This window comes from Nannospalax galili, unplaced genomic scaffold (assembly GCF_000622305.1).
Source record: "Nannospalax galili isolate Female #2095 unplaced genomic scaffold, S.galili_v1.0 scaffold781, whole genome shotgun sequence".
NCBI classification, from domain to species: Eukaryota; Metazoa; Chordata; class Mammalia; order Rodentia; family Spalacidae; genus Nannospalax; species Nannospalax galili.
In genome coordinates, this window is record NW_008346898.1 from 3109582 (window position 1) to 3123263 (window position 13682).

Below are 13682 nucleotides of genomic sequence, written 5' to 3' on the forward strand. Positions count from 1 at the left end.
TCTCTTACCTCTCCTCAAGAACTATGACATGTTCATGCCCCACCCCCAAATAAATAAAATGTAACTTTAAAATAAAGGAAATAAGAAAAGGGAAGAAAAAAAAGAGTAGAAAAGAGCACAAGAAGGGATCTACTCTGTTGGTCTGTAGACCTCAATGCTCTCCCTGCCCTGTTGTACCTCATCCACTGGACCCCAAAAAGATGACTGAGAACCCAACACACCAAAATGCAAAAGCAAAGGTTTATGGTTTATTCGGGCTCTCAGACCTCACTAACTCAACGGATCCGTGCTGAGAGCTCAGAGTAAGGGGGAGAGGAGCCTTTTATAGGTTTTTTACAGAAGCTAAAAGAGCAATTAGTGGGGGTCTGGAGGGATTGGGAGGTAGCGGGTGAATGAAGAGGGTCTCAGGGTCCTACAGCCCAACACCTCTGAAGATGTGGCGAAGGCTAGGAACTCTCGGGCCTGCTTGCTGTAGGAAGGCTGGAGCATCTCCCTGTGAGTGCCTCTGAGTGGTATGCAAATATCAGAGACTCATGGGTCCTAGTTTACTTGGGGGTCCAGGCAGCCAGAGAGAGGCTGCATCAATGATGCATGCCTGGAAATGTTTTGTTGTATTCTACTTTTTATTTGTGTGTATTTGTTACATGCGTATGTGTGCTCATACCCATGTATGCATATGTGGAAGCCATAGGTTCATGTTACACATCTTCTATTGCTTTCCATCTTATTATACACACACACACACACACACACACACACATATATATTTACATTTCGTTTATTTTATTTTCCATGTGCTTGTGGGGGTCAGAGGACAACTTGTAAGAGTCAGTTCTCTCTTTCCATCATGTGGGTCCTTGGGATTGAACTCCCCAGGTTTTACCCAATGAACCACCTCCCTTACCTTCTTTGTTTTTGAGACAGGGTATAGGTGTATCACCAAACCTAGGGCTTGCTGTTTTGACTAGCCAATGAACCCCCTGTCTCAGCCCCTTCAGTGCTGGGATTATAAACATACATGGCCACACCTGGCTTTTACGTGGATGCTTGCAAGCACTTTACCCCAGCCCCACCTGAGGTATTTCAAACATCACGTTTCAGCCGCCATTGTGGGCCACCCCTCATGCCATGCTATTTCAGCTTCGCTTCTGCTTAGTCAGCAGCTGAGCTGAACCATTGAATTCCCCACAGTCTACATACCATGAGACATGGAGATGCCCGCTGTACTTTAAGTCATATCCCCCTCCCTCCAGCAGTGCCCCTTGAACTCTCTGTCACTGCCATGGTCAACCTAGACTCAGATCTCCATAATTTAAAAAACTTAATTTTTCAATTAAAAATTTCAAACACTAAGAAAAATGAAAAGAACAATATATTAAACACCAGAATCTACAATGAGAATGAACATTTTACTTGTTTTGCTTGTATTTGCTTTACCTATAAATACACTTTTGAAAAAAATCATTTGAAAGATAAAAACATCATGTCCCTTTCATAAATACACAGTATGCATCTCTAAGATATGAACATTTTTCTGGGGCTTGAGAGATGGCTCAGTGGTTAAGAACACTTGCTGCTCTTGTAGATGACCTGCATTCAGTTCCAGCATCCACATGGCAGCTAACAATCATCTGTAACTCAAGTTACAGGGGATTCAACACCCTCTTCTGGCCTCCTTGGGTACTGCATGCATGTGGTACACAAACTCATGCAGGCACACACATACACATTTAAAAAAGAAGAACATTCTTCCACACACCCATAATGCCACTATTCCCGTAAAAAAATGATCAATAATTCTCTAATATCTAAAATCCAGTTTAAAATTTCCTTAACGATTCAGCCAGATGTGCTGCTAGTCTGTTTGAAGTGAGATCAAATCATGCATCATGTATTAACTGGGTTTTGTCTCTCTGGTTTCCTTTAATGTAGACTGTTACCCACCCCCAATCCCAGTTTTCCCTCAGAACACTGACTCCTTGGAGAGACTAGAGCACTTGTCTCAAAATGCCTGGGTACCAATTTGTTCAATGGTTTCCTTGTGGCATCCTTTAATTTGTTCTATTAGCTGTGTTTCCTGTAACCTGGAAATTAGATACAGAAGTTTGATTAGATTCAGGTTAAGTGTTTTTGGCAATGAGTCCTTGATTTGATACACTCCACGTTTCAGCCCATCAGGAGACATAAAAGGTCACAGGAAAAGTATTAGTGACAGTAAATCTAATTGGTTCATAAGGAGCTAATTTCTTGGTCTGTCCAATTTATGAGGGACCTGAGGGTGACACTGTGGCACAGTGACCACCCACATCCACTGGTCTTTGGTTATTGTATGGGGCATGGTGTTTTCAGAAACAGTCCTTTGCTGAGCCTGCCATCCCTTCTGTGTGAGCTAGATGTGTGAAGGAGTGCTTTCCCTTGTTACTTGGGGGACTGTTACCTGAATTGACTGTGGGTCAATTCAGAGGGTCAGGAAATGAAATTGGTTCCTTTAATTACAAACTTTCAGAATGGGGAGTTGGTACCCTGTTATCCAGTGGTGAAAATTGACGTGTGTGTGTGTGTGTGTGTGTGTGTGTGTGTGTGTGTATGTATGTATGTATATGCTTGTGATATATGTGTATGTGCACCCAAGTGTGCCAATTTGGAGGCTAGAGGTCAACTCTGGGTGTTTTCCTCTATTGCTCAGAGACAGGGTCTCTCACTGAATCTGCAGCTCACTAGGAGCTCCTGGGAGTCTTCTGCCTCTTTCTTACCCAGCTCTGGGATTACAGATGCATGTTTTGGTCTCTGACTTTTTTTTTTTTTAACATGGATGCTGGGAATCCAAACTCAGCTTACATAGCAAGCTCTTTACCCACTGAACCACCTCTCCAAGTAACTTTTTCAAAGTGCAGGGCTGGAAAGATGGCTTAGCAGTTAAGAGCATGTACTGATATTCTAGGGAACCTGAGTTGGTTTCCCAGCACTATGTTGGAAAGCTCACAACCACCTGTAACTCTGGTGCCAGGAATCCAACACTGCTTTCTGCCCTGTGGGTGGGTACCTGCATACATGTGGTGCACACACACACACACACACACACACACACACAGTATTTAAAAATATATAATCAATTATGAGTTCTTTCTGTCTCTTTATGTCTCTCTCTGTCTCTCTGTCTCTGTCTGTCTCTCTCTCTCTTTCTCTCTCTCTGGTGCTGGGGATCCACCTCAGGGTGTTGTGTTTGCTAGGCATATACTTGTCCACCGAGCTATATTCACCCAGCCTGTAATTATTTTTTTGATGCCCAAATTCCCTCAAATGTGGTCAGCAGGTCCTCCTTCAGGATGGTTCCTGGGTTTTACTTTCTGACACAAGATATCCCAGACTGAATTGGTACCTTCCTTTCCCCAAACCTGGAATTAGCTATTTCTCCAAGGGGGTCTGAGTCTTGTCTTTGTGGGATGGTGTTGAAGGCAAAGCTTGGGAGGGGAAGTGCGTGTTCATTGTCACAGGGCGCCATGCTGCTCGAAGTTGAGAGCAACGAGGAAATAGATGCGCCTTTAAAAACATGACTTCATAAGGTCATTTTCTTTCCTTCCCTCTAAATTTATTTTCTTGTGGTGCTGAGATTAAACCCAGGTCTTGTGCATGCTAGACAAACACGCTACCACTGAGCTGCATCCCCAGCCCTATTAGTACGTTGCCAATAATTTCCACATTATAGGTTTTTCTTAACTTATTTTATACCCTTTATATTTTCTTACATTGAAAATCTTGGCTCCCTGTTAGGAATGTTAATATAATTACTTATTTGCTTACTCTCTTATACACATGAAATAACTTCAAAATCCCAATACTAACGTTTCTCGTAATGACACAGCTACTGTGTTTAAGTTTTCCTTGAAGTAGGCAAAATTTTCTGTCCTCCGATTATATCCCACTGGGATGTCCAGCCAGAATGGTGAGTGCTAAGACCACCCAACACAAATCTTCCCTTGCCCAAACAAGACCTTTACATGATATAAAAGTCAATCTACAGAGCAACATATCCCCCAGGATGTTGTCCACAGCTCTCCATCACAAACCATTTTTCCTGCCCCTAGTGACCTCCCCCATCCTCCTCCCTCTTTTTAAGCTGGCTTTTGGTTTGCTATTTGTATTAGTTATTTTTCTAATTTCTCTGTCCAAATAACTGACAAAAATAACTCAAGGAAGGAAAAGTTTATTTTGGCTCACGATTTGAGGGATCAGGCCTTCATAGTAGGGTAGGTGTAGTAGCAGGAACTTGAGGAAGCTGGTCACTCTGCATCCATAGTCAGGAAGCAGATCTGGATGAGTGCTATGGCCCCACTTTCTCTCTCTTTTTATTTTTATTTTATATGTCTGAGTGTATTGCCTGCATGTATATAAGTGCGCATGTCTCGTGCAATGCCCACAGAGGTCAGAAAAAGGTGTCAGATCCCCTGGAACTGGAGTTACGGATGGTTGTTAGCCACCATGTGGGCGCTGGGAACTGAATCTGGGTCTACTCTACAAGAGCAGCCAGCACTCTTAACCTCTGAGCCATCTCTCCAGCCCCAGCTTTCTCTTTTCATTAAGCCCAGGACCTCAGCCCACGAGATGGTGCTACTCACACTCGGTTAAACCTCTCTGACAATGCCCTCACAGACACTCCAGAGGTCTGACTCCTGTGTGATCCTGAAACTGGTCAAGTTGACAATCAAGATTGACCACCAACTCTTCTAGTGTCTCCTTTTGCCAAAATCAGAGAGTATGTTGATGCTCTTCCTGTGACATTCCTGTGCCTGTGATTTCTTTTTATGTATATGAGTGTTATGCCTGCATGTATGTTAGGGCACCCCTCTTATGCAATGCCCATGGAGGTCAGAAGAGGCCATAGGCTCCCCTGGAATTGGAGCTAACTGGACAGTTGTTAGCTGCCATGTGGCTGCTGGGAATTGAACCTGAGTCCTGTGCGAGAGCAGCCAGTGGTCTTAAGTGCTGAGCCATCTCTCCAGCCCTGTCCCTGTGATTTCTAAAGTTAGATTTCAATGGTCCAGCCCACTCCACGGAGCCTTTACTTAAGCTTGGATCTTCACCAAGTTCTTTCTCCCCAGCTTAATTCTGGAACATTCCTGGTCTCTATCCCATCATCTCTGTATTCTGCTTAGGCTCTTATTTCCACACTATTGTGTACCACTGCTTTCTTAGTTATTCAAGTCTTGTTTTCTAGTTGGGCTGCATGTCTTTTAAGGGTAGGACTGTGCCTAGGATTTTTAAAAACATTTTATTTTGCAGGGGACAGGGGGACACATGCCCTGGCACACATCTAGCGGTCAGAGCACAAGTTACAGGGGTTGGTTCTCTCCTTCCACCATGTGGGTACTGGGGATTGAACTCAGGTCATCAGGCTTTGTGGCAAATGCCTTTATCCACTGAGCCATCTTGCTGGCCCTAGAATTCTTTTCTGTTCCTTCATAGTATCTAAAACAGGCTTGGACACAGTCATATGTGAGAGACTCAGGCTGTTCTTATTATTGGTAGTGAATAATGCAACACAGGGTTACAGTTCTGAGAGCCTCTGGATGCAACATTTTTATCAGTCAGTCAATATATAACCTTGTTTCATGTGTGTTTCTGTTTAAAGACACCTTGTTTATTTAATGCATACTTCTGAGTCATTAGCATTGAACTCATAGCCAACTACACTGTAACTCCTTCCCGAGCAGCTTGTATAACATGCAGATTTTCTCCATAAGGCACGTCACAGCTTTCTTGTGCTTACAGATGCTAGACAGCACTTATCGCTTCACTCGGGGACCATTACACACAGTGAAATCACCCACAGAAAGCACAAACAAGCAAAAACTGTGGCACTCCATAGAGGGGTCAGAGGACGTCTGCTGATATCCTGATACCTGAAATAGGAGGGTAGAGGGTCATCTTGTCTGACCTCAGCAAGCAACATGTGCATTGGAGTAGTGTGTGTGTGTGTGTGTGTGTGTGTGTGTGTGTGTGTGGTGTATATACTTGTGTGTGCATGTATGTGGAGGATAAAAGTCAATGTTGGGTGTCTTCCTCTCCACCTTATTTTTTAAAAACTGTATTACATTTATTTATTTTGTGTATGTGTGCATATATATGTACGTGTGGGGGCATGCTTGTGCCATGGTGCACATGTGGAGGTCAGAGGACAACTGTGGGAGTCAGTTCTCTCCTTCCTCTGTGTGGGTCCCAGGATTTCACTCAGGTCAACAGGCTTAGTGGCAAGTGCCTTTATTTGCTGAGCCATCTCCCTAGCTGTTACTCATAGATTTTGCAAGTCTGTTTCTATCCGTGAATGATTCTAAAGAGGCTCAAGTATTGATTTGGGGGTTCGAAAACACTGACATGAGTGACTTTGACATATGGAATCTGTGGATGAAGATTGAATACGTTGGGCTAAATTGATTTGTGTTAGTGGTTAACCTTAGACTAGTTGGATTCCCAAACTGCTGTTCATTTGGCTTCCTGTGGCTGGCCAGGATCTGATCTCCTTTTCCTCACAGGTTTGTGGACTTCCACACAGCTGCCTCCACCTGCTCTCCCTCCAGAGCCTCGCTGCTCACTGGCCGACTGGGTCTCCGCAATGGAGTCACACACAACTTTGCAGTCACCTCTGTCGGGGGTCTTCCACTCAACGAGACCACGCTGGCAGAGTTGCTACAGCAGGCTGGCTATACCACGGCGATGATAGGTGATGTACCCCGGGGGCTGCTTCAAGTTCTCAGCCTCGCGATGGCTGCTGCCTCTTCTGCTCACGCCTGCGTTTTTGTTGGCTTCTCAATTTGTATATTAGGAATGCTTTCAGCTATAAGTAACTGAAAAGACCCAACGATGGCTTAAAACACGTATAGAGCTTTTTCCTCCCATGATAATAAGCTTTGCCTTAAGTGGTTGCTTCCATTAGCTCATCTGCTCAAATATGCCTTTGGGAGCTTTTTCTGCCTCTGTTCTGCCATCCTGATTTTTATCCTCAAGCCTGTGGCTACAATACCACAGCTCTAGAGTCCTCTGTTATAATTAGACTCGAGGAGGAAAGAGAGAGTAGGTATCAACAGTATGTACCCACTTTTATCAAGAAATGGAATCTTTTAAGACAAAGAACTTTGCTTAAATCGTACTGTTCAGAGCTAGGTGACAAGGCCACTGGGTTGCAAAGAAGGCTGGGAAATGGGATTATAATGATTGACTTGACCCTGGAAACAGTCATCGTCTTCCCCCTGGAAAAAAAACAGAGTTCTGGACTAGGAGTGAGTCAGTGGTAGAGCACCTGCCCGGCATGAAAATGCCCTGGGTACCATCCTTAGCATTGTAAACAAACAACCCCAGCCCCATCCCCATCTCTATTTTATTAGTATAAAGAGGACATGGGTATAAGGTAGGAAACCTCAGCCTGTGCCCCGCTGTCCAAGGACCTCCTCCACCGACACCTTTTTGAATCTCACATATCCCAGGCTAGCCTCAAACTCACTATGCAGCTGAGGATGACACTGAAGTTCTGATTTTCCTGCCTCCATCTCCTGAGTGCTGGAATTGCAGGCATGTGCCAGTCCCACTCAGTTTTATGTGGTGCTAGGGATCGAGCCCAGGGCTTTGAGCATAGTTGGCAAACATTCTACCAACTGAGCTATGCCTCTATCCATGTTTGTTTGTGAAACAGGGTCTTATTGTATAGCCCAGGCTGGCTTCAAACTCATCATCCTGTTTTGGGCCTCCCGAGTGCTGGGATTTCAGGCTTTCTTTCCTTGTAAATTCTTGTAGGCACCTCTTACTCAGCATGCATCATGTACTAGGCAACTGGGATAAATTCAATCCCTTGGGGGTCATTATTTTCCTGTTGTAGAGGTGATATAACCCTGTCTTGGACCATGAGAACACTTGTTCCATGTGTCCTGGCTGGAACAGCTGGTGTCTATGTCTGTGCTTGATCTGGCCACAGCCTCCCCGAGATGCTTTATTTCCCTGCTGGCCTCTCCCGCAGAGGCCAATACCAACAGCCTCCTCAGCCTGCCTGTGCTTGTTACGCTCAAAGAGCTGGGTCCAGCGGGATTCCTGCCTCTCTTTACCATAGTGAAATGGCAAGGGAGGGTGTGCCAACAAGTGAGGAACAGAGAGGGTCCTTGTGGAGGACACACTGGTGCCTGGAGCTTTCTGTGTTAACCTGGAGGAAGTTGTTCTACCCAGACCAGAGGAAGGGCTGGCATCTCTGGTGTTCGGCCCCGCCCCTACCACCGGGATCACAAGCCTGACATTCTTTTAAAGGCACTCAAACTGGAGGGTGGCATACATTGTCTTAGAAGAACAAGCCCCAGTCAGTGGAAGAAGGAACCAATTAAGGTCCAACCTTGTCTTTTTCTGACTCCTTTCTCCCCATGCCCTGAGGTGTAATTAGGCTGAAAACATCAACACCAAGAGGGCTGTGTTTAAAGCCCCCTGGGGGATGCCTGTCCACTAGACCCACTAGATGCAGCCATTTAATCCTCAGAGCCAGGACACGTGTGGTTCCAGGACTGCCCAGCTCTAGAACCTTATGCTATGGGAGGACTGGGCTCTTGTTCAGCTGATTTGGTCTCATGGTCCCTCCATCTCTCTGCCTTTAAACACCAAGAAAGCAGCTGATCACGGGTTGACTGTTTAGCTTCCACCCATCCCTCGTTCCAAACTGCGCCTTTTGAAAGTTGGAGAGGATAAACATACCCACTTGCTGACATTATGAACTAAACCTGCCAGAGGACTCTGGGGTCCATTTATAGCACTCAACATTGCTTTGAATCTTTGCCCATGTTCTTGTTTTTATTATCTGTGGGTGTATCATTTGACTTAATTTTTCCCCGTTCACTTTATTTTATATTTCATTGTTTTATATATATATATATATAAATATATACATACATATATACATACACATACACACACACACACACATATATATATATATGACATGACTTGAGTATAAGGTAGGAAACCTCAGCCTGAGCCCCAGATGTGTGTGTGTGTGTATTTTTTTTTTTTTTTTTGAGACAAGGACTTGCTATATAGCCTCACCTTGCCTGGAACTCTATGTAACCCAAGCTGGCCTTAAACTTGTGAACCTTCTGCCTCAGTGTCCGAGTGTTGTGCTTTCACACCCGGCTTTGTTCTTTAAAAACTTTTTTTTCAGGCTAGTGAGATGGCTCAATGGGTAAAGGTGTCTACACCCAAACCTGACCATCAGAGTTTGTTCCCTGGGACCCACAGGGTAGAAGGAGAGAACCGACTCCCGAAAGTTGCCCTCTGACCTCCACATGTGTTCTGTGGCATATATATGTCCCCCACCACTAAATGTTAAAAATAAACAAAAAAACCTTTTGTTTCAACCCCATAGAGAAGAGTCAGGCACAGTCATACACTGCTATAAGTGTTATAAGCCTAGCTCTTGGGAGGATGAGAGAGCAGAATCTCAAGTTTGAGGCCAGCCTGAGCTATATAGTAAGACCTTGTCTTAAACAAAATATAGCAAAACAAAATGAAACCAAACCCATAAAGCAGTTACGAGACTCTCATCTAAGTTCACTAACTGTTACTTTTGCTACGTGTACTTTCTTTAAAAGATACTTTGGTACTGTTTTGAGTCCCCACCAAATACTTTACTTGGCCATACTCTGTCTGCCCGCTCGTCTCTCTTCTTCATGCTGTCTGCTGTCTCCACTGGTTAATCTTTGTATTGGATTCCTCTGCTGGCCTTGGCAATGGTGTCCCTAGGATCCAGTCTGCCTAGCAAACAAGCAGTTCAGAGGCTCTAGCATGTCAGTGCTCTGCCCCGCATTGCCCAGTTATCCCCGCAACCCAAATGCATTGGCAGAGCAGGAGCAGTGGGAGGCTGAGTTTCTCATTTGCCGCCCTGTGCACCAGTGTCTGGATGCTTGAGCTACTATGGGAGATGACCTCTCCCCCAGCCCCCGTGAGCTGCTGATGTTGTCCAGAGAGGAAGATGCTCAGACCAGGTGAGAGTCAGGTATTTATGAGACTGTGCAGGGCAGAGACCATCTGCGTCCTTGAAGCCTTCTCCATGGGACCCCATGAGCCACATGGAATGCCATGGCTTCTGGATGCTCCTGAAGGGGCACAGGCTCAGCTAGGTGGCATTGCTAGGCTCCTGGGGATGCTCTGCTGTTCCGTGTGATCATGAGTCATCCTTGCTTGTCTTCTGTCTCCCTGTAGACTCCCCGAAGTTCCAGAGAGCAGAGCTGGGTGTGCACACGGCACTGGCAGGTCCTTTTTTGCTTGTCCTCACCGAAGCGTGAAGCTGATGGAGAGCTGAGTGTGTGACCTGCTTCTTGGAGGGTCTGCATGTCTCCATAGGGATCCCTCTGAATGCCTCTCTCTTGTTTTTCCACAGGCAAATGGCATCTTGGGCACCATGGCTCTTATCACCCCAATTTCCGTGGTAAGAATTCTCTTAGGGCTTGTTCCCTGGGAAACAGAAAATAAAGGTCTCTGTGTCAGAGGACTGTATCAACATTTGCGCCCTGGGAATATTCTGCGTTAGAACTTCTTTGTCCCAGAGGTCACTTGAGTAGATGTGGGGTACCAGTACTCTCCCCAATCTTATGTCTCCCTTGCTGGTCACCCTCCTTTGCGTCTGTCTGCTCTGAGGGCTCCTCTACTGCGGGCACATCCATTTTCTTGACTACCAGTTCTTTGTACCTTAGGCAACATTCAGCCCCATGAGGTTCTGATATGGCTTAAGTGGGAAGTTCAAAAATTGCCTGGTAGGTTGCTGGAGCCGGGACCTGGCCCATTGGCCCAGACAGGGGAACTCGCCTCCTGGCTGCCTCCTGCAGCTGTTTCCTTCTGCAGACCTCTCACCCTTGGCCTTGGTGAAGAAGGCCAAGACCAGGCTGCTAAAGCCAATTCTCTGAAACTAATCGCCGAGTGGTACATTCTCTGAATGTCCAGTTTACCCAAATATGAATTTTTTCCAACTTATAGCTTGTGCCTCTGCCTTTCCCAAGTCTTTTCCTTTACTTACCAGAACCCATGACTCTCTCCTAGAAGCAGTTTACCACATCTCCTAGTAGTTGCAGCTGTCCACTTGACACAGCCCAGAGTTACCTGAGGGAATCTCAGTTGGGGGGATTGCCTAGATAAGACTAGTCCATGGGCATGTCTGTGGGGCATTTTCTTGAATGATAATTGATGTAGAAGGACCTAGACTACTGTGGGCAGTGTCATCCCTAGGCAAGGGGTGGGGTCCTGGGCTGTATAAGAAAGCTAGCTGAATTCCTGACATGGTGGTATGTGCCTTTAATCCCAGTCCTCTGGAGGCTAGCCTGGGTCCACTTAGTGAGTTCCTGGCAGGTTGGGACTAGGGAGACCTTGTCAAAACAGAAACAAAAACAAAACAAAAAAGAAAGCTAGCTGTGCAGAAGCTAATGAACAAGCCAGTGAATAGCCAGCTCTCTTCTACTGTTCCTGCCCTGACTTCCCTCAGTAATGGACTGTGACCTGAAAGTGTAAGATGAGATAAAGATTTTTCTCACCAGGTTGCTCTTGGTGTTTATCACAGAATAGAAAGCAAAGTAGAACACCTTACCGCTGCATGCGGCCTTTTGCTGCCCTTGGCCCTACGTATGCAACCCTTAAATGTCATTCTCTGACTGTTTTGCAAACTTCTCCCTTCCCCTGCCCCAATGTCTCCCTCTATCTCTGTGGCAAAGGACTGCATTATGCCTAAAAGACCACCTCCCATTAAAAAAAAAAAAAAGATTTATTTATTGTTTTAGTGAGTATGTGTGTATGTGCCTGTGTGAGTTTATGTGCCAATGTGCATGCAAGGACTGAAGGAACCCAGAAGAAGGAATTGGATCCCCTGGAACTAGAGTTACAGGTGGTTGTGAGTTGCCATGTGGGTACTGTAACCAAACCCAGCTTCTCTGTAAGAGCAGTGAGCACTCTTAACCACTGAGCCATCTCTCCAGCCCCATGAAGAATCCTTTTAAAGGACCACACAGGAGCAGAAGATGAAGCTGTGTTTTCTAAAAATGACTGATGGAGGAAGGAAAGACCTGGTCTGGCCACCAACTAAAAATCGTTCCAGAGCTTTTCCTCCTTGGTCCTTAGGGCCTCGCTTTACAACTAGATCTGTTGTTGACACCTTGAGTGCTGTCCCTGGAATCCTGAGCAGGAAAGGCATACTGAGACTGGGTTCTGCTCAGAGGGAGTTGGTGCCGCGAGGGGTTTGTGTGTCTGACTAGGCAGAGGGAAGTGGGAAGAAAAACGACTTCCTATGCCTTTGCTATCTGTCTTAGATAGCTCTAGCAACTTTGCACAGCCTAGAGTCATCTGAGTGCAGAGCCTCAACTAAGGAATTTCCTAGATCAGATTGGCCTGTGGGCATATCAGTGAGGGATTTGTCTTGATTGTTAATTAACTTAGGTGGGCCCAGCCCACTGTGCACAATGCCATCCCGAGGCAGGTTGTCCTGGGCTGCATAAGAAAGCTAGGTAAGGAGTTGTAGAGATGGCTCAGCAGTTAAAAGTACTGGCTGTTCTTGTAGAGGATCAGAGTTCGATTCCCAGCGTCATATGGCAGCTCACAACTGTCGGTAACTCCACTTCCAGGAGGTGCAATACCCTCTTCTGGCTTCAGTGGGCATTGCATGCATGTGGTGCAGGCAAAACACTCATAAAAATAATAAATAAAATACTTTTTAAAAAGCTAGGTGAGTATGGACACATGAGGCATCAAACAGCGTTCCTCCGTTGTTTCTGCTACATTTCCTTGGTGGTGAATGAGTTCCTTGGGTAGAGCAAATGCTGTGTGGAACAGCAAACGGACTTGCCTTTGGGTTACTGCTTGAATTCCTACCTTGACTTCCCTCACTGATGGCCTGTGATCTGGAAGTTGTAGGCCAAGTAAACCCTTTCCTCCCCTAAGTTGCTTTTGGCTGGAACGTTTTATCACAGACCAGGCTGGCCTCAGACTCACAGAGATCTGCCTGCCTTTGTCTCCAGCGTGCTGGGATTAAAGATATGTGCCACCATGCCAGTTTAGCTATCTTTCTTATACAGCCTAGGACCACCTGCATAGGGAATAATGTCACCCACTGTGGGCTGGACCCTCCTTCATCAATTAACAGTCAAGACAATGTGTCCACAGGCCAGTCCAATCTGGGAAATCCCTTGACTGAAACGTCTTCCTTAGGTTGTGACAGGTTGACAGTGAAAGCTAACTAGGACAGATACCACCTACCAGATGGATGAAGATCTAATGTCCCAGGAGTACAGTTCTGATGGGTGGGGAAGATCTGTGTCACCCATGCTAACGGAGTCTGAAGGTTTTGTTGGACTATGAAAGGGATGAAGCATGGGGCTGGCAGGAAGTAGTGAGGAGTGAGCTATTCGACAGGAAACTGTGCACCTGCACTGGGCTGGGCAGCATCAACTCAGCTTCATCAGTAAGAGATACTGAGCAGGGAATTCCAGGAAGAGCCACGGTGTGAGCCACAAGCAAAATGAGGCAGCTGAGATAGTGTAGGAAATGTGCAGAGAGCTGGTGAGAGAGGCACATGCTGGAGAGGTGCTCTCTCTGCTTACCAGGCCTAGGTAAGAGCTTGGGTTGTAGAAGAGACAAGCTGTGAGACGTCAGAAAGATCTCCAACACAAGGAATTCAGTTC

At 45.9% G+C, this 13682-nt stretch overlaps 1 protein-coding gene across 4 annotated transcripts in view; it reads left to right on the forward strand.

The window, feature by feature from the left end:
• Arsg (arylsulfatase G) overlaps positions 1-13682 on the forward strand; it is a 155589-nt gene that overhangs the window by 77719 nt on the left and 64188 nt on the right. For 3 of the 4 annotated variants that reach the window (XM_029568409.1, XM_017800646.2, XM_008843214.3), the window contains exons 3-4: positions 6531-6718; positions 10403-10450. In XM_029568409.1, the coding sequence (XP_029424269.1) occupies positions 6531-6718; positions 10403-10450 (236 nt within the window). The remainder of the gene's footprint in view (positions 1-6530; positions 6719-10402; positions 10451-13682) is intronic. The other variant, XM_029568410.1, reaches the window with a different exon arrangement.